The sequence below is a fragment of the Odontesthes bonariensis genome, chromosome 23, assembly GCF_027942865.1.
Source record: "Odontesthes bonariensis isolate fOdoBon6 chromosome 23, fOdoBon6.hap1, whole genome shotgun sequence".
NCBI classification, from domain to species: Eukaryota; Metazoa; Chordata; class Actinopteri; order Atheriniformes; family Atherinopsidae; genus Odontesthes; species Odontesthes bonariensis.
In genome coordinates, this window is record NC_134528.1 from 231,844 (window position 1) to 253,539 (window position 21,696).

At 43.6% G+C, this 21,696-nt stretch overlaps 1 protein-coding gene across 1 annotated transcript in view; it reads left to right on the forward strand.

Annotated features, from left to right (window-relative positions):
• Positions 1-21,696, forward strand: part of LOC142374476 (transcription factor COE3-like) — a gene marked incomplete at its 3' end in the record, with an annotated part of 45,295 nt that overhangs the window by 6,648 nt on the left and 16,951 nt on the right. The window contains exons 3-6 of the mRNA XM_075458202.1: positions 5,235-5,352; positions 10,421-10,554; positions 10,692-10,818; positions 17,474-17,562. Coding sequence (XP_075314317.1) covers positions 5,235-5,352; positions 10,421-10,554; positions 10,692-10,818; positions 17,474-17,562 — 468 coding nt within the window. The remainder of the gene's footprint in view (positions 1-5,234; positions 5,353-10,420; positions 10,555-10,691; positions 10,819-17,473; positions 17,563-21,696) is intronic.

Sequence of the window (21,696 nt, forward strand, 5' to 3'; positions counted from 1 at the left end):
AAGGTTATAAGGGTGAGGTAAAGGTGATAAGGGTGAGGTAAGGTGATAAGGGTGAGTTAAAGGTTATAAGGGTGAGGTAAAGGTTATAAGGGTGAGGTAAAGGTGGTAAGGGTGAGGTAAAGGTGATAAGGGTGAGGTAAGGTGGTAAGGGTGAGGTAAAGGTGATAAGGGTGAGGTAAAGGTTATAAGGGTGAGGTAAGGTGATAAGGGTGAGGTAAAGGTTATAAGGGTGAGGTAAAGGTGATAAGGGTGAGTTAAAGGTTATAAGGGTGAGGTAAAGGTTATAAGGGTGAGGTAAAGGTGGTAAGGGTGAGGTAAAGGTGATAAGGGTGAGGTAAAGGTGGTAAGGGTGAGGTAAGGTCATAAGGGTGAGGTAAAGGTTATAAGGGTGAGGTAAAGGTGATAAGGGTGAGGTAAAGGTGGTGAAGGTGAGGTAAGGTTATAAGGGTGAGGTAAAGGTGATAAGGGTGAGGTAAAGGTTATATGGGTGAGGTAAAGGTGGTGAAGGTGAGGTAAAGGTTATAAGGGTGAGGTAAAGGTGATAAGGGTGAGGTAAAGGTGGTGAAGGTGAGGTAAAGGTTATAAGGGTGAGGTAAAGGTGATAAGGGTGAGGTAAAGGTTATAAGGGTGAGGTAAAGGTGATAAGGGTGAGGTAAGGTGATAAGGGTGAGTTAAAGGTTATAAGGGTGAGGTAAAGGTTATAAGGGTGAGGTAAAGGTGGTAAGGGTGAGGTAAAGGTGTTAAGGGTGAGGTAAAGGTGGTAAGGGTGAGGTAAAGGTGATAAGGGTGAGGTAAAGGTTATAAGGGTGAGGTAAAGGTGATAAGGGTGAGGTAAGGTGATATGGGTGAGGTAATGGTGGTAAGGGTGAGGTAAAGGTGATAAGGGTGAGGTAAAGGTGATAAGGGTGAGGTAAAGGTGGTGAAGGTGAGGTAAAGGTTATAAGGGTGAGGTAAGGTGATAAGGGTGAGGTAAGGTGATAAGGGTGAGGTAAAGGTGGTAAGGGTGAGGTAAGGTTATAAGGGTGAGGTAAAGGTTATAAGGGTGAGGTAAAGGTGGTAAGGGTGAGGTAAAGGTGGTAAGGGTGAGGTAAGGTGATAAGGGTGAGGTAAAGGTGATAAGGGTGAGGTAAGGTGATAAGGGTGAGGTAAGGTGGTAAGGGTGAGGTAAAGGTGATAAGGGTGAGGTAAAGGTGATAAGGGTGAGGTAAAGGTGATAAGGGTGAGGTAAGGTGGTGAAGGTGAGGTAAAGGTTATAAGGGTGAGGTAAAGGTGATAAGGGTTAGGTAAAGGTGATAAGGGTGAGGTAAGGTGATAAGGGTGAGGTAAAGGTGGTAGGGTGAGGTAAAGGTGATAAGGGTGAGGTAAAGGTGGTAAGGGTGAGGTAAAGGTGATAAGGGTGAGGTAAAGGTGATAAGGGTGAGGTAAAGGTGATAAGGGTGAGGTAAAGGTGATAAGGGTGAGGTAAAGGTGATAAGGGTGAGGTAAAGGTTATAAGGGTGAGGTAAAGGTGGTGAAGGTGAGGTAAAGGTGGTAAGGGTGAGGTAAAGGTGGTGAAGGTGAGGGTAAAGGTGGTAAGGGTGAGGTAAAGGTGATAAGGGTGAGGTAAAGGTTATAAGGGTGAGGTAAAGGTGATAAGGGTGAGGTAAAGGTTATAAGGGTGAGGTAAAGGTGGTGAAGGTGAGGTAAAGGTGGTAAGGGTGAGGTAAAGGTGATAAGGGTGAGGTAAAGGTGGTAAGGGTGAGGTAAGGTTATAAGGGTGAGGTAAAGGTGATAGGGTGAGGTAAAGGTTATAAGGGTGAGGTAAGGTGGTGAAGGTGAGGTAAAGGTGGTAAGGGTTAGGTAAAGGTGATAAGGGTGAGGTAAAGGTTATAAGGGTGAGGTAAAGGTGATAAGGGTGAGGTAAAGGTGGTGAAGGTGAGGTAAAGGTTATAAGGGTGAGGTAAAGGTGGTGAAGGTGAGGTAAGGTGGTAAGGGTGAGGTAAAGGTGATAAGGGTGAGGTAAAGGTGGTGAAGGTGAGGTAAAGGTTATAAGGGTGAGGTAAGGTGGTGAAGGTGAGGTTAAGGTGGTAAGGGTGAGGTAAAGGTGATAAGGGTGAGGTAAAGGTGGTAAGGGTGAGGTAAAGGTTATAAGGGTGAGGTAAAGGTGGTAAGGGTGAGGTAAAGGTGGTAAGGGTGAGGTAAGGTGATAAGGGTGAGGTAAAGGTGATAAGGGTGAGGTAAAGGTGATAAGGGTGAGGTAAAGGTGGTGAAGGTGAGGTAAAGGTTATAAGGGTGAGGTAAAGGTTATAAGGGTGAGGTAAGGTGGTGAAGGTGAGGTAAAGGTGGTAAGGGTGAGGTAAAGGTTATAAGGGTGAGGTAAAGGTGGTGAAGGTGAGGTAAGGTGGTAAGGGTGAGGTAAAGGTGGTGAAGGGTGAGGTAAGGTTATAAGGGTGAGGTAAAGGTGGTGAAGGTGAGGTAAAGGTGGTAAGGGTGAGGTAAAGGTGGTGAAGGTGAGGTAAAGGTGGTAAGGGTGAGGTAAAGGTTATAAGGGTGAGGTAAAGGTGGTAAGGGTGAGGTAAAGGTGGTAAGGGTGAGGTAAAGGTGATAAGGGTGAGGTAAAGGTTATAAGGGTGAGGTAAAGGTGGTGAAGGTGAGGTAAGGTGATAAGGGTGAGGTAAAGGTGATAAGGGTGAGGTAAAGGTTTTAAGGGTGAGGTAAAGGTGGTGAAGGTGAGGTAAAGGTGGTAAGGGGTGAGGTAAGGTGATAAGGGTGAGGTAAAGGGTTAGGTAAGGGGTAGGGAGGTAAAGGGTGGTAAGGGTGAGGTAAGGTTATAAGGGTGAGGTAAAGGGGTGAAGGTGAGGTAAGGTGGTAAGGGTGAGGTAAAGGTGATAAGGGTGAGGTAAAGGTGGTGAAGGTGGGTAGGTTAAGGGTGGTAAGGGTGAGGTGGGTAAGGTGGTAAGGGTGAGGTAAAGGTGTTAAGGGTGAGGTAAGGTGGAAGGGTGAGGTAAGGTGATAAGGGTGAGGTAAAGGTGGTAAGGGTGAGGTAAAGGTGTAAGGGTGAGGTAAGGATTAGGGTGAGGTAAAGGTGGTAAGGGTGAGGTAAGGTGAAGGGTGGTAAGGTTAAGGTGTGAGGTAGGTAAGGTGGAAGGGTGAGGGTAAAGGTGGTAAGGGTGAGGTAAAGGGTGGTAAGGGTGAGGTAAAGGGTGGTAAGGGGTGAGGTAAAGGTTGTAAGGGTGAGGTAAAGGTGGTAAGGGTGAGGTAAAGGTGGTAAGGGTGAGGTAAAGGTTATAAGGGTGAGGTAAAGGTTATAAGGGTGAGGTAAAGGTGATAAGGGTGAGGTAAAGGTGATAGGGTGAGGTAAGGTGGTAGGTGAGGTAAGGTGTGAAGGTGAGGTAAGGTTATAAGGGTGAGGTAAAGGTGGTAAGGGTGAGGTAAGGTGGTAAGGGTGAGGTAAAGGTTATAAGGTGAGGTAAAGGTGGTAAGGGTGAGGTAAAGGTTATAAGGGTGAGGTAAAGGTTATAAGGGTGAGGTAAAGGTGGTAAGGGTGAGGTAAAGGTGGTAAGGGTGAGGTAAAGGTTATAAGGGTGAGGTAAAGGTTATAAGGGTGAGGTAAAGGTGATAAGGGTGAGGTAAAGGTTATAAGGGTGAGGTAAAGGTGGTAAGGGTGAGGTAAAGGTGGTAAGGGTGAGGTAAAGGTGATAAGGGTGAGGTAAAGGTGGTGAAGGTGAGGTAAAGGTTATAAGGGTGAGGTAAAGGTGGTAAGGGTGAGGTAAAGGTTATAAGGGTGAGGTAAAGGTGGTGAAGGTGAGGTAAAGGTGGTAAGGGTGAGGTAAAGATGGTGAAGGTGAGGTAAAGGTTATAAGGGTGAGGTAAAGGTGGTAAGGGTGAGGTAAAGGTTATAAGGGTGAGGTAAGATGGTGAAGGTGAGGTAAAGGTGGTAAGGGTGAGGTAAAGGTGGTAAGGGTGAGGTAAAGGTTATAAGGGTGAGGTAAAGGTGGTGAAGGTGAGGTAAAGGTGGTAAGGGTGAGGTAAAGGTTATAAGGGTGAGGTAAAGGTTATAAGGGTGAGGTAAAGGTGGTGAAGGTGAGGTAAAGGTGATAAGGGTGAGGTAAAGGTGATAAGGGTGAGGTAAAGGTGGTGAAGGTGAGGTAAAGGTGGTAAGGGTGAGGTAAAGGTGATAAGGGTGAGGTAAAGGTGGTGAAGGTGAGGTAAAGGTTATAAGGGTGAGGTAAAGGTGATAAGGGTGAGGTAAAGGTGGTGAAGGTGAGGTAAAGGTGGTAAGGGTGAGGTAAAGGTGATAAGGGTGAGGTAAAGGTGGTGAAGGTGAGGTAAAGGTTATAAGGGTGAGGTAAAGGTGGTGAAGGTGAGGTAAAGGTTATAAGGGTGAGGTAAAGGTGATAAGGGTGAGGTAAAGGTGGTGAAGGTGAGGTAAAGGTGGTAAGGGTGAGGTAAAGGTGGTAAGGGTGAGGTAAAGGTGGTAAGGGTGAGGTAAAGGTGATAAGGAGTTGCCACAGCAACTTGTCGAAGATGATGAACAACCACAACCAGAGACTGTGATGTCAGAGGGGGCCCCAGCAGACTATGACACACTGAAATATCATTGCAAATATAACATCCTGATATCATCTTTTTATCTATTTTTTTATTTAATATAATTTATTTTTCCTTATTCATTTTATTTTTGCATATTGTAAATGATGTCATACCAACTCAGTTTTATTAGAGTCGGGCTTAAACCCACAAAGACGCTCTCCCCTCAGGGGCTCTTTCAGAAGCCACGCCCCCAAAATTCCTGGATACATATCTCCATGGCAACAATACCAACAGTTGGTCTCTCCACACTGAGACGTAACAGAGCTAAAGCTACACGTGCACGACTCATGCTAGGTGGCGATCTGTTTCTACTGCAACTATTAGGAAATCTTCCAAATTCATGCTCAGGAAACACGTTCAGAGGCCTGTACTGTGCACAGAATCTGAGTATGTGCACGAGTCTGAACAGGTTCTGTTGCCCATTCACAGACAGGTACAAACACCAGATGTTTCCTCCCTGTGATGAAAAGCATGAATTCTACCTTTAATTCAGTGAAATGGGCTAAAACTGTGAGAGTTTACATTCAAACCGAAGATCAGTGGACCTGCTGCTTTCTGATTGGTAGAAAGATTTAAATGTTTTTTCCATGTTGTTGTCTTTTTCACCACAGCTGGGACCTGATGTTCCTTGTAAATAAAGTTTTTTGTGTGTGTGCTTGCAGGTGGTGGTCTCTACAACAGTGAACGTGGACGGCCATGTTCTCGCCGTCTCTGACAACATGTTCGTTCACAACAACTCCAAACATGGCCGCCGAGCCCGGAGATTGGACCCATCTGAAGGTACGCAGGTTTTACACTCAATGAGTTCAATGAGTGTTGGGTGCTGTTACTGCTGTGGACCAATCATGCTCCAGCAGAACAGTGTGTCACATGACACTTTAATGGACCCGCTGGTGGCGGCGTTCAGGTTGAATGCAGCGCTTTCAGGCGCTTTCAGGCGCTTTCAGGCGCCGCTGTGACATCAGGGAACCTGAGCGGCCGAGTGTCGGGAGACAGAAGAGCATAATTTGGTCTTTGAAAAGAAATCAGCCCAGTGGATGGTGGGCAGGAAGACCAGAAGCCTCCCCATCCCCAGAGAGGACACTGTGTGTGCGTCTTCTTCTTGGGCCGTTCAGCCTCTTTAATTGCCCTCCTAATTAAAGACAGTAACCATAGAAACCACCCCTCCCTGTCAGAAGCAGCAGAATCCCGTGGGGAGTCCTCTCTGCTCGCTTGCTTTTCCAGAGTCAGTTAATAATTGAGTCGGCGTGATAAGGAAATGTTCTCATCACAACTGGTGAAATCTGTGGGACAGACCACACGCCGTCACAAACAGAAGGCAGATTGTGAAAGATTCAGCTCAGAAAAGACGGGAAACCGTCAGTTTGTGCTGCGTTTACGTGTTTATCGGACAATCATTAGTCGCTTTGATGATGTTCTCGTAGTTCTAGAAACCAACTGGATGAACTGATTCTTACACCAGTTTGGTGATGGTGATCATAGTTTGGACTGGTTTAGACTGGCTACTGGTTTGAGTTGGTATGTGGTGTTTTGGATTGGTGTAGGGTTGGTTTAGACTGGTTTGGATAGGTTGAGACTGGGTAGAACTGGTTTGGGTTGGTTTTAGTTGGTATGTTTTTTGGGATTCTGCTCCAGTAGATCATCTACAGACAGAGATGCTGCACAGACAAATTAACTAATTAACCCCAGCTGGTCCAGGCAGATGGCTGCCCTTCCTGGTTCTGGTTCTGATGGAGGTTTCCTCCTGGTTCTGGTTCTGATGGTTTCTTCCTGGTTCTGGTTCTGATGGAGGTTTCCTCCTGGTTCTGGTTCTGATGGAGGTTTCTTACTGGTTCTGGTTCTGATGGAGGTTTCTTACTGGTTCTGGTTCTGATGGTGGTTTCTTCCTGGTTCTGATGGAGGTTTCCTCCTGGTTCTGGTTCTGATGGTTTCTTCCTGGTTCTGGTTCTGATGGAGGTTTCTTACTGGTTCTGGTTCTGATGGTGGTTTCTTCCTGGTTCTGATGGAGGTTTCCTCCTGGTTCTGGTTCTGATGGAGGTTTCTTCCTGGTTCTGGTTCTGATGGAGGTTTCTTCCTGGTTCTGGTTCTGATGGTTTCTTCCTGGTTCTGGTTCTGATGGAGGTTTCCTCCTGGTTCTGGTTCTGATGGTGGTTTCTTCCTGGTTCTGATGGAGGTTTCCTCCTGGTTCTGGTTCTGATGGTTTCTTCCTGGTTCTGGTTCTGATGGAGGTTTCTTCCTGGTTCTGGTTCTGATGGAGGTTTCTTCCTGGTTCTGGTTCTGATGGAGGTTTCCTCCTGGTTCTGGTTCTGATGGTGGTTTCTTCCTGGTTCTGATGGAGGTTTCCTCCTGGTTCTGGTTCTGATGGTTTCTTCCTGGTTCTGGTTCTGATGGAGGTTTCTTCCTGGTTCTGGTTCTGATGGAGGTTTCCTCCTGGTTCTGGTTCTGATGGTGGTTTCTTCCTGGTTCTGATGGAGGTTTCCTCCTGGTTCTGGTTCTGATGGTTTCTTCCTGGTTCTGGTTCTGATGGAGGTTTCTTCCTGGTTCTGGTTCTGATGGAGGTTTCTTCCTGGTTCTGGTTCTGATGGTTTCTTCCTGGTTCTGGTTCTGATGGAGGTTTCTTCCTGGTTCTGGTTCTGATGGAGGTTTCCTCCTGGTTCTGGTTCTGATGGAGGTTTCTTCTTGGTTCTGGTTCTGATGGAGGTTTCCTCCTGGTTCTGGTTCTGATGGAGGTTTCTTCCTGGTTCTGATGGAGGTTTCCTCCTGGTTCTGGTTCTGATGGTTTCTTCCTGGTTCTGGTTCTGATGGAGGTTTCTTCCTGGTTCTGGTTCTGATGGAGGTTTCTTCCTGGTTCTGGTTCTGATGGTGGTTTCTTCCTGGTTCTGGTTCTGATGGAGGTTTCCTCCTGGTTCTGGTTCTGATGGAGGTTTCTTCTTGGTTCTGGTTCTGATGGAGGTTTCTTCCTGGTTCTGGTTCTGATGGTGGTTTCTTCCTGGTTCTGGTTCTGATGGAGGTTTCCTCCTGGTTCTGGTTCTGATGGAGGTTTCTTCTTGGTTCTGGTTCTGATGGAGGTTTCTTCCTGGTTCTGGTTCTGATGGAGATTTCCTCCTGGTTTTGATGGAGGTTTCTTCCTGGTTCTGGTTCTGATGGAGGTTTCCTCCTGGTTCTGGTTCTGATGGAGGTTTCTTACTGGTTCTGGTTCTGATGGAGGTTCTGGTTCTGATGGAGGTTTCCTCCTGGTTCTGGTTCTGATGGTGGTTTCTTCCTGGTTCTGATGGAGGTTTCTTACTGGTTCTGGTTCTGATGGAGGTTCTGGTTCTGATGGAGGTTTCCTCCTGGTTCTGGTTCTGATGGTGGTTTCTTCCTGGTTCTGGTTCTGATGGTGGTTTCTTCCTGGTTCTGGTTCTGATGGAGGTTTCCTCCTGGTTCTGATGGAGGTTTCTTACTGGTTCTGGTTCTGATGGAGGTTCTGGTTCTGATGGAGGTTTCCTCCTGGTTCTGGTTCTGATGGTGGTTTCTTCCTGGTTCTGGTTCTGATGGAGGTTTCCTCCTGGTTCTGATGGAGGTTTCGTCCTGGTTCTGGTTCTGATGGAGGTTTCCTCCTGGTTCTGGTTCTGATGGTGGTTTCTTCCTGGTTCTGGTTCTGATGGAGGTTTCGTCCTGGTTCTGGTTCTGATGGTGGTTTCTTCCTGGTTCTGGTTCTGATGGAGGTTTCCTCCTGGTTCTGGTTCTGATGGAGGTTTCTTCCTGGTTCTGGTTCTGATGGAGTTTGGACTGGATCAGAGAGAAGTTTCAGTGCAACCTGCTGGTTTCCTTCGCTAGGCTACTTTTTTTAATTGGCTCTATATGAATTGAACTAATTTGGAATTTAATGAATTGGATTTGATTAATTATGATTGTATTACAATTAATTGGATTCTAATTGGCTTGAATTGGACTGTATCTCTGAAGTCCCTTGAGATGACATTTGTTGTAATTTGGTTCTTTATAAATAATTTTGAATTGAGCAAATCAAGTGAGAGAACAAGCTGACATGGTCATGACAAAGAGTCGGTGGAGCCTCTCTGGCCCACAGACAGTCCTGTATAGCAGTCCTCTAACAGCCTGATTCACTTACTTCTGGACCTGTTCCACCTGTGTTCCACACTCGAGCTGGTTCTTGATGTTGACACCAGAGTTTCTGAGTGTTCAGAGCAGAACAGAAGCTAACAGAACAGAAGCTAACAGAGGTCAGGTGCTGTAAAGTGATTTGAAGTCATCAGTGATGAGATTAGCTGCCCGACTCACACTCCGTGTCTTCATTTCACTTTATAATTAATCTGCTGCACTTGAAAGAAGACAGTCATTACTGCTCTGTGTGTGTGTGCGTCTGTGTGGTTCTGAAGTGAAGCTAAAGCGGATAAAAGCCACCACCCAATTAACTCACGTTCTCTGTCGGGGTGTGTGCGCACGAGTGTGCATGTTTCTGTGAGGCCTTCAGTGTTGCTGCTGTGATGTAGATCAGCGGTTCCCAACCTGCGGCTCCGGGCCCTTCAGCGATGTTCTGAGGGGCCTTTAAGGAGCTCAGAAGAAAGTTTCACTTAGTTTTGTTTTAGCTTCAAATCAAGATTCAACGGGTCGGTCCGTTTGACCGAAGGGTTCACGACTATCACTGGAACACAGTCTGCAGAATGTTGGACATTTAATCAGAGAGCTCTGGACTCATGGAAGAACTCCCTGTTCACTCTGACAGCATCGGATCTTACCGATATCCTTCTTCATTCTGACTCTGTTCATTACAAACAGAGCATCGAGGCTCAGTGAACCCTGCTCTGCCATCTGTTAGCAACTGTTAGCATCTGTTAGCTTGTAGTGAAGCATTAACAGCACTGTTCAAGCTGCTTTATGTCAGCAAAGACTTCCTCTGCCTCAACATTTGGACTGAGCATCATACCTATATATATATATATATATACAGTATGTGCAGATATGATGGCTCCCTTTTTAGGTTTTGTTCATTTGAATCTATGACTGCATGTTACAGTCCATCTGGTGAAACCAGGCCTGGAATATCACAGGTTTTATTTACAAAACGGCACCGCCGAAGCACAAAGAAACAAAAAGAAGGGACCAACCAAACGAGTGACAAGAAGACAAAGGAACAGGCAACAAAGAAGAGACGGCAGAGAACAATAAGATAGAATAATCTGGTGAGGAGCAAAGGTAAACCAGGATGATATATTCTGAATATCCGGAGAGTATTCCCAGTGCTCCACCTTTTCCACAGTATTCTGTTCCAGCCTTACCAAATTCATCTTTTACCTCAGTATTCTACACACAATACCCCATAAGTACAAAGTGAAACAAGTTTGAATTTATTACAAATAAAAAACTAAAGTAAAATAGGATGATCAGTGGAAACAGGATGCACCTGAGCTCACTTTGGAGGGTCACGGCAATACTTCTGTAAATGTTTAATTTTTGTTTTTTATTTGTAATGAATTTGCAAAGGTTTCAAATAAGCTTGTTTCACTTTGTCATTATGGGGTATTGTGTGTAGAAGTCATGGCCTGCGGACCCTGCTCCCACCAGGAAGAGGTTGGTGGTTAGGGTTACCCTAATACCATCAGAACCAGAACAACCAGGCTGACAAACAGCTTTTTCTCTGCAGCTGGCAGACCTGCTGCCACACATTTAGCTGCATTATTCCTGATTCTCTTTTCAGTTTTTCGTTTCGTTCCTTTTCTTGTGCCTCATGTTCTGGAGTGACCGTGAGTCCTCTCCTTACGGGCGAACTGAGCCCAGGTGCAGGGTTGGGTTATAACGATGTTCAGATCCTCACTCTCTGTCTCTGTTGGTGTCTCTTGTCCAGCAGCCACTCCTTGTATAAAAGCCATCAGTCCCAGCGAGGGCTGGACCACGGGCGGAGCCACCGTCATCCTCATTGGAGACAACTTCTTCGATGGGCTGCAGGTCGTGTTTGGCACCATGCTGGTGTGGAGTGAGGTAACACACGCTGATCAATCAGATAATAAAGAATAATCTGCACCCAGAGCAGATACAGACATCCCTTTAGTTAGAAACCTTACTAACCCTAACCCTAACACTGAGATGTCTCTGATGTCTCTGATGTCTCCATCCAGCTGATCACGCCACACGCCATCCGGGTCCAGACTCCGCCCCGTCACATCCCCGGGGTCGTCGAGGTCACGCTGTCCTACAAGTCCAAGCAGTTCTGTAAAGGAGCTCCAGGACGCTTCGTCTATACAGGTAACGCAGTTACACCGATCCCAAAAGAATAACATATACTGATCCATCACTTCTTCAGTTCAGTTATCCATTTTCCAAAACTGCCTCATTCTCATCCTCTGTCCTCAATAAAAAACGACCTGAAGATCACCACCAAGGCTCTCACTATTAGAATAGAAACAGTACCTCCGTTCTTAATCAGTCTGGTTTTATTAAAAATAGGAATATATGAGACAGCAAACAAAGATCAATGTTCAATCAATCAGCAGAAGCTAATCCAAACCAGAAATGTATCATGAGACGCATAAAAAGCACTTAATGCAGAGTTAAAATACTGTCCACTTCACCAAAAAGGATCACATCCCAAAGGATCACTCCTCACCGGGGAACCACAAAAGGATGCAGACTCCCTCCATCTTTGTTTTCCATCTTCATTAAACCACTCGCAGCAGCAATGCCACAAAACAGTGAATTTAAAGAAATCCAGAATACCAGCTCACAGCATAAGATTCTATATGACCCAAAACACACTTTACTGTATAAAGTACAAACTTTACAGTATAAGGTACACACTTTACTGTTTAAAGTACACAGTTTACAGTATAAAGTACACACTTTACTGTTTAAAGTACACAGTTTACAGTATAAGGTACACACTTTACTGTTTAAAGTACACACTTTACAGTATAAAGTACAAACTTTACAGTATAAGGTACACACTTTACTGTATAAGGTACATACTTTACAGTATAAAGTACAAACTTTACAGTATAAGGTACACACTTTACTGTATAAGGTACACACTTTACTGTTTAAAGTACACAGTTTACAGTATAAAGTACACACTTTACAGTATAAGGTACACACTTTACTGTATAAGGTACATACTTTACAGTATAAAGTACACACTTTACTGTATAAGGTACACACTTTACTGTTTAATGTACACAGTTTACAGTATAAAGTACACACTTTACTGTATAAGGTACACACTTTACTGTATAAGGTACATACTTTACAGTATAAAGTACACACTTTACTGTATAAGGTACATACTTTACTGATTAAGGTACACACTTTACAGTATAAAGTACACACTTTACTGTATAAGGTACACACTTTACTGTTTAATGTACACAGTTTACAGTATAAAGTACACACTTTACTGTATAAGGTACACACTTTACTGTATAAGGTACATACTTTACAGTATAAAGTACACACTTTACTGTATAAGGTACATACTTTACTGATTAAGGTACACACTTTACAGTATAAAGTACACACTTTACTGTATAAGGTACACACTTTACTGTATAAGGTACACACTTTACTGTTTAAAGTACACAGTTTACAGTATAAAGTACACACTTTACAGTATAAGGTACATACTTTACAGTATAAAGTACACACTTTACTGTATAAGGTACATACTTTACAGTATAAAGTACACACTTTACTGTATAAGGTACATACTTTACTGATTAAGGTACACACTTTACTGTATAAAGTACAAACTTTACAGTATAAGGTACACACTTTACTGTATAAGGTACACACTTTACTGTTTAAAGTACACACTTTACAGTATAAAGTACACACTTTACAGTATAAAGTACACACTTTACTGTATAAGGTACACACTTTACTGTATAAGGTACATACTTTACAGTATAAAGTACACACTTTACTGATTAAGGTACACACTTTACAGTATAAAGTACACACTTTACTGTATAAGGTACACACTTTACTGTATAAGGTACATACTTTACTGATTAAGGTACACACTTTACAGTATAAAGTACACACTTTACTGTATAAGGTACACACTTTACTGTATAAGGTACATACTTTACAGTATAAAGTACACACTTTACTGTATAAGGTACATACTTTACTGATTAAGGTACACACTTTACAGTATAAAGTACACACTTTACAGTATAAAGTACACACTTTACTGTATAAGGTACATACTTTACTGATTAAGGTACACACTTTACAGTATAAAGTACACACTTTACTGTATAAGGTACATACTTTACTGATTAAGGTACACACTTTACAGTATAAAGTACACACTTTACTGTATAAGGTACACACTTTACTGATTAAGGTACACACTTTACAATATAAAGTACACACTTTACTGATTAAGGTACACACTTTACAGTATAAAGTACACACTTTACTGTATAAAGTACACACTTTACTGTTTAAAGTACACACTTTACAGTATAAAGTACACTTTACTGTATAAAGTACACACTTTACAGTATAAAGTACAGTTTACTGTATAAGGTACACACTTTACAGTGTAAAGTACACACTTTACTGTATAAAGTACAGTTTACCGTATAAGGTACACACTTTACAGTGTAAAGTACACACTTTACTATATATGGTATATACTTTACTATGTCAAGTAAAGTTTACTGTATAAAGTAAACACTTTACTATATATCGTATATACTTTACTATGTCAAGTAAAGTTTACTGTATAAAGTAAACACTTTACTATATATTGTACATACTTTACTGTATCAAGTAAAGTTTACAGTATAATGTACACAGTTTACTATATATGGCACATACTTTACTGTATCAAATACAGTTTTCTGTATAAAGTACAGTTTACAGTATAAAGTACACACTTTACACACTTTACATTACCCATCAGCCCCAGCTGCTGGTAGTCTGGGTGAAACGCCACGGTCCAACATTACCCATCAGCCCCAGCTGCTTGTAGTCTGGATGAAACGCCACGGTCCAACATTACCCATCAGCCCCAGCTGCTGGTAGTCTGGGTGAAACGCCACGGTCCAACATTACCCATCAGCCCCAGCTGCTGGTAGTTTGGATGAAACGCCACGGTCCAACATTACCCATCAGCCCCAGCTGCTGGTAGTCTGGATGAAACGCCACGGTCCAACATTACCCATCAGCCCCAGCTGCTTGTAGTCTGGATGAAACGCCACGGTCCAACATTACCCATCAGCCCCAGCTGCTGGTAGTTTGGATGAAACGCCACGGTCCAACATTACCCATCAGCCCCAGCTGCTGGTAGTCTGGGTGAAACGCCACGGTCCAACATTACCCATCAGCCCCAGCTGCTGGTAGTCTGGGTGAAACGCCACGGTCCAACATTACCCATCAGCCCCAGCTGCTGGTAGTCTGGATGAAACGCCACGGTCCAACATTACCCATCAGCCCCAGCTGCTGGTAGTCTGGGTGAAACGCCACGGTCCAACATTACCCATCAGCCCCAGCTGCTGGTAGTCTGGGTGAAACGCCACGGTCCAACATTACCCATCAGCCCCAGCTGCTGGTAGTCTGGATGAAACGCCACGGTCCAACATTACCCATCAGCCCCAGCTGCTGGTAGTCTGGATGAAACGCCACGGTCCAACATTACCCATCAGCCCCAGCTGCTGGTAGTCTGGATGAAACGCCACGGTCCAGCTGGTCCAGGATCCCGCTCATCTGAGCTGATGTTTGAGTGAAACCGGAAGATGAATTCCTGAAGACGGGAATTGTCAGGAAGTGAGCGATCGATGCTCGCCGTGGCGTCGCACTGATCCGCTCCATCAAAGCTTTATTAGCAGCGTATCAGTGGGACGGCGTGCTGGGAGCCCGGCTGCAGAAGTTACCATCCCAGATCATTGATTGTGTGGTTTGTGTCTGCCTGATTAGAGCCCTTCATCACAGACCATTAAGCAGCCAGATAAAGACTTCCCAGGAGGTCAGCGACTGGATGTAACATCACAGAGACGCTTTCAGTCCTAAACCCCGAGTTAGGAAATCATTTAGCAGATCAATAATCACACATATTCCAACAGCTGCTTCCAGTAGAAACTGTTGGATTTATGGACTTTGGTTTTGTTTTTCACGTCTCACCTCTTCTGTGTTTGGTTTCTCTTCAGTTTTCTTTAGTCTGTTATTTAGTCATCGGTGATTAATTCGGATTTATTCGGTTCTTGTTCATAGATTACTCCTCGGTTGCTCTCTGTTCTTGCTCTTAGTTGGCGTTTGGTTTGGAGCTCAGCCTCGTCTTAAGTTGTTGGTTTATAGTTACTCTCTTATTTTTACTTTGGTCTGTTGTCTCAGTTCTGTTTAGCTTTTGGTTCCTCTTTCTCACCCACAGTGTTCAGGCTCCCTGGTTTCTCTCAGTCATTGTTAGATCCTTGCAGCCTCGTGTCCTTCTTCGTGGTTCTAAGTGTAGAAATCTTGTCGTTTCCAGTTTGTCTGCGTTTGGGTTTCGTTTTGTCAGTTTAGTTTCTTGATGTTCCAGCTTTCTGTTGGAGTGTAAAAATAAATCCGCTCATGTTTCCTTCATCCTCGGTTTCCTCTGGTTCTGCGATTGGATACTCATCACATCATTCTTCACAAACCGTAACAGTTGGTTTCTGATAGTTTATCAGTTTTTGAAGAGCTTGAACCAAGTCGTGGTTCTGGTTCCAGTTCACGACTGGTTCAGTTTTAGAACCCTTAAGAACCACCACATCATCAGGTAGCTCTAACCATTCGCTCCAGCGGGGATTGTATGTTTGAACCTCCTGAGTTTGTCTCATTTTCCAGGAGAACCTCAACTCCCATCTGTTTTAGAGACTCTGGAGATCCTGAGTCTGAATAGTTTGGATACTGGGCCTCCAGTCCTGATCCAGCTGTATCGGTAATGAACCCGATGGTGGACGACACCTGAAGAGAAGGAGTCCTACGGATCTGAGTTAGCTTGTAAGGGTCAGGCAGGCCGTGTTCGGTGAGACTATGGAACTTTATATCTTTATAACTTTATAACTGTCACTCAGCTTCAACACTGTTTACTGTGCAATGCTGCTGACCTCAGTTGGAGATATGATCCCGTGGTGGTAGGAACTCTTCGAGTATCCTCTGAACCCATCTGGAGACGAGAGTTTGGCAGAAAGTTGGAACTTGGACTCAGACCAGCTCTTTTCTGGTGGGTGGAGGTTTGATCCACCAGTCTTATCATGTTTAGCAGACTGTGAACCATTTGAAAGGCCCCACTACTATGGTTCATTGCTGTACAACCAGCGTGAGAGCAGCAGTAAGTCAGCTGGGTGTTGGACCTGCCACGACAACCTTTTAGGATCAAATTAAGAATCAGATGGTTTCCAGTTCAGGAAGGTCAGGATTGCATCTTTGTTTTTTTGCAGATGATGCACTCCTGTTAGCAGAGACCTCCTCCAGGTACTGTGGTGGTTTCCTGCTGGGGTGAGAATAAACACCTGGTCCTCAGAAAAAGTTGGATTACCCAGCATGCCTCAGTCTTTCTCTGTGATCCAGCTGCACTGAGGACTCGGCTCACTGTGGGATGATGATGGATCTTTATGATAACAAAGAGCCAGTGCTGAGGTTTTACAGGTGTTCGCAGTCCAGGAACTTTCACAGCAGAGAAGACAGACGCCAGTTAAACGGAAACAGAAGCGATAACGCAGTGAGCAACAACAAACAAGGTCACCCGGAGAAAAGGTTGCAGATAACACAGACATCAGCGGAGGCAACACACACCACGGCTGCAGCTGGTTCCGCCCTGTGAGCCTTCAAGGACTGAGCACACACTGCCGGCGTGCAGGGGGGAGTCAGTCTAAAGCTTGTTAAATGCAACTGAACCAAGACGGGATTATGATTCATGCGCTTCACACACACACCGGCGCTCGTGGCCGTGCTCGGCCGCATTCCCTCACGCTCTGATTTATCAGCTCCCGACCAGTTTAAAGTGTAAATGATGTTCGGGGAGGAGGAGGAAATAAGAAAGACGTCTGAAGATCCGGTCACCAGACTGTAGATGAGTCACCACAACGTGCACGATCACAGTGACTTCACCACACCAACAGGAGCACGAAATATCCACATGCACTTACTCTGAATGGAGAGTGTGTGTCAGCTCAGTATCGTGTGTTTCTTCATGTTAAACAGCCCTCAGAGTTGGTTCTGTTCTGAACCACCAAGTTAGGCTACGGTTAGGGTTAGGGTTAGGGTTAGGACTAATTTCAGGACTAATTCATCAGTGGTGTACCACAATATCAGCAGGTGTTTCAGCTGTTAGGGTTCGGGTTCGGTTGGGTTCATCATCATGTTTCCTTCTGACGATCAGGACTTTTCTTTGGTGAATCTTCCTCTTTACGTCCGGATGCTGATTCTGAGCTGTCACCGCGGTCAGGACAAGAGTCTCTAGAGATCAAACTGTGAACGTTGGTCCAGAAACACAGCGTAAACCCACTCACACGATTCTATGTGGTGTTGGTAGAACACATGGATTCCAGATCTGAAAATTCCTCCGCCACAGAGTTCTCATGATTACTGCATCATTCAGTTTTACATAAGAAACCCACGGAGTTGATTGGACATCACATGGCTGCAGGGCTATCAGAACACCCCAGAACCTCCTAAGAACATGTATCTTCACCCATGAAGTCAGATTTATAAGAAACATTGCTGTTTTTCTTAAAGTATTTAAGGTAACAGTCTGTAACTATTACTGTGATCCAGTGGTCATTTTAAGATCTACAGTGCCATCCAACCACGATCTGAAAACAAAATGTATCTATATGAATCTGTTCTTCAGAATGATGATGAACAGAAGAACTGTGTTGATTCTGATTGGAAGATGATCCGAAAGTACAATAAGTGACCTTATCCTTCTCTTCCTCAGCCCTAAACGAGCCAACCATCGATTATGGCTTCCAAAGATTACAAAAGGTCATCCCGCGTCATCCTGGAGACCCAGAGAGGCTACCCAAGGTACCGCACAGAAGGCCACACAAGCACCGACACAAAATACCTTTCTACAATCACACAGTCATGTTGTACGATCACACAGTCATGTTCTACAATCACACAGTCATGTTCTACAATCACACAGTCATCTTCTACAATCACACAGTCATCTTCTACAATCACACAGTCATGTTCTACAATCACACAGTCATGTTCTACAATCTCACAGTCATGTTCTACAATCTCACAGTCATGTTCTACAATCACACAGTCATGTTCTACAATCACACAGTCATGTTCTACGATCACACAGTCATGTTCTATAATCACACAGTCATGTTCTACAATCACACAGTCATGTTCTACAATCACACAGTCATGTTCTATAATCACACAGTCATGTTCTATAATCACACAGTCATGTTCTATAATCAAACAGTCATGTTCTATAATCACACAGTCATGTTCTACGATCACACAGTCATGTTCTATAATCACACAGTCATGTTCTACAATCACACAGTCATGTTCTACAATCACACAGTCATGTTCTATAATCACACAGTCATGTTCTACAAGCACACAGTCATGTTCTACAATCACACAGTCATGTTCTACAATCACACAGTCATGTTCTATAATCACACAGTCATGTTCTACAATCACACAGTCATGTTCTACAATCACACAGTCATGTTCTACGATCACACAGTCATGTTCTATAATCACACAGTCATGTTCTACGATCACACAGTCATGTTCTATAATCACACAGTCATGTTCTACGATCACACAGTCATGTTCTATAATCACACAGTCATGTTCTACAATCACACAGTCATGTTCTACGATCACACAGTCATGTTCTACAATCACACAGTCATGTTCTACGATCACACAGTCATGTTCTATAATCACACAGTCATGTTCTACGATCACACAGTCATGTTCTATAATCACACAGTCATGTTCTACAATCACACAGTCATGTTCTACAATCACACAGTCATGTTCTACGATCACACAGTCATGTTCTACGATCACACAGTCATGTTCTATAATCAAACAGTCATGTTCTATAATCACACAGTCATGTTCTACAATCACACAGTCATGTTCTACAATCACACAGTCATGTTCTATAATCACACAGTCATGTTCTACGATCACAGTCATGTTCTACAATCACACAGTCATGTTCTACGATCACAGTCATGTTCTACAATCACACAGTCATGTTCTACGATCACAGTCATGTTCTACGATCACACAGTCATGTTCTATAATCACACAGTCATGTTCTACAATCACACAGTCATGTTCTATAATCACACAGTCATGTTCTATAATCACACAGTCATGTTCTACGATCACACAGTCATGTTCTATAATCACACAGTCATGTTCTACGATCACAGTCATGTTCTACAATCACACAGTCATGTTCTACGATCACAGTCATGTTCTACGATCACACAGTCATGTTCTATAATCACACAGTCATGTTCTATAATCAAACAGTCATGTTCTACAATCACACAGTCATGTTCTATAATCACACAGTCATGTTCTATAATCACAGTCATGTTCTACAATCACACAGTCATGTTCTATGATCACACAGTCATGTTCTACGATCACAGTCATGTTCTACGATCAAACAGTCATGTTCTATAATCAAACAGTCATGTTCTATAATCAAACAGTCATGTTCTATAATCAAACAGTCATGTTCTATAATCACAGTCATGTTCTACAATCACACAGTCATGTTCTATAATCACACAGTCATGTTCTACGATCACACAGTCATGTTCTATAATCACACAGTCATGTTCTACGATCAAACAGTCATGTTCTATAATCACACAGTCATGTTCTATAATCAAACAGTCATGTTCTACAATCACACAGTCATGTTCTATAATCAAACAGTCATGTTCTACGATCACACAGTCATGTTCTACGATCACACAGTCATGTTCTACGATCACACAGTCATGTTCTACAATCACACAGTCATGTTCTATAATCACACAGTCATGTTCTATAATCACACAGTCATGTTCTATAATCACACAGTCATGTTCTATAATCACACAGTCATGTTCTATAATCACACAGTCATGTTCTACAAGCACACAGTCATGTTCTATAATCACACAGTCATGTTCTACAATCACACAGTCATGTTCTATAATCACACAGTCATGTTCTACAAGCACACAGTCATGTTCTACGATCACACAGTCATGTTCTACAAGCACACAGTCGTGTTCTACGATCACACAGTCATGTTCTACAATCACAAAGTCGTGTTCTACGATCACACAGTCATGTTCTACAATCACAAAGTCGTGTTCTACGATCACACAGTCATGTTCTACAATCACAAAGTCGTGTTCTATAATCACACAGTCATGTTCTACAATCACACAGTCATGTTCTACGATCACACAGTCATGTTCTACAAGCACACAGTCATGTTCTACGATCAAACAGTCATGTTCTACAAGCACACAGTCATGTTCTACGATCACACAGTCATGTTCTATAATCACACAGTCATGTTCTACAATCACACAGTCATGTTCTACGATCACACAGTCATGTTCTACGATCACACAGTCATGTTCTATAATCACACAGTCATGTTCTACAATCACACAGTCATGTTCTACGATCACACAGTCGTGTTCTACGATCACACAGTCATGTTCTACAATCACACAGTCATGTTCTACGATCAAACACAGTCGTGTTCTACGATCAAACACAGTCGTGTTCTACGATCAAACACAGACGTGTTTTACGATCAAATACAGACGTGTTCTACGATCAAACACAGTCGTGTTCTACGATCAAACACAGTCGTGTTCTACAATCACACAGTCATGTTCTACAATCACACAGATGTGTTCTACGATCAAACACAGACGTGTTCTACGATCAAACACAGTCGTGTTCTACGATCAAACACAGTCGTGTTCTACGATCAAACACAGACGTGTTCTACGATCAAACACAGACGTGTTCTACGATCAAACACAGTCGTGTTCTACGATCAAACACAGACGTGTTCTACGATCAAACACAGACGTGTTCTACGATCAAACAGTCATGTTCTACAATCAAACAGTCATGTTCTACAATCACACAGATGTGTTCTACGATCAAACACAGACGTGTTCTACGATCAAACACAGTCGTGTTCTACGATCAAACACAGTCGTGTTCTACGATCAAACACAGACGTGTTCTACGATCAAACACAGACGTGTTCTACGATCAAACACAGTCGTGTTCTACGATCAAACACAGACGTGTTCTACGATCAAACACAGACGTGTTCTACGATCAAACAGTCATGTTCTACAATCAAACAGTCATGTTCTACAATCACACAGATGTGTTCTACGATCAAACACAGACGTGTACGATCAAACACAGACGTGTTCTACAATCACACAGACGTGTTCTACGATCAAACACAGACGTGTTCCACGACCACAGTTCGTGCTCTACAACCACTTATGGTTGTGTTCTAGGGTTCTGTAAAGTCATGTTTCAGGATAACACACATTTGAGTTTTACAACCACAGACGCATCCTCAGAGATAACGTCGGGTTGTTCTTCCATCAGTGTTGGTTCTGTTTGGCTGCTCAGAGTCCTGATAACAATCTGCTGCATCGACTGACTGCTGCTTCAATTTGAATCAGTTTGTGTGTACAAACACAAACTGACTTTACTGTCTGTAACACGCACAGCGTCTCTCTGCCAAACACAGCTCAGATCAAAGCTTTTCTTTAGCTTCAGACAGAAACGCTGCTACGGTTCCAGGCTGGTGGTCCTGACTCTTATGGGAACCACAGTCCGGCACGGTCCAAATGTACATGGAACATACCAATCCAGGTCAGTTCTCTGATCATCACTGTGAGGTTCCTCTGTTCAGGTTCACAGGTTGGAGTTTCATGAGATGAGAGGATTGTGCATGTGAAAGACTGAGAGTGCACGTGAGTGAAAGTGACTGAAGCTCCTGTTTAATGAAGGTGTGAGTCTGCAGACGAGCAGCATTTCAAAGAAGATCTCCGCCGTGTGTTTTCTGTCTGATGAGAGCCGACATGCTGTTAGCTCCATAATGAAAACCACATCCCACCA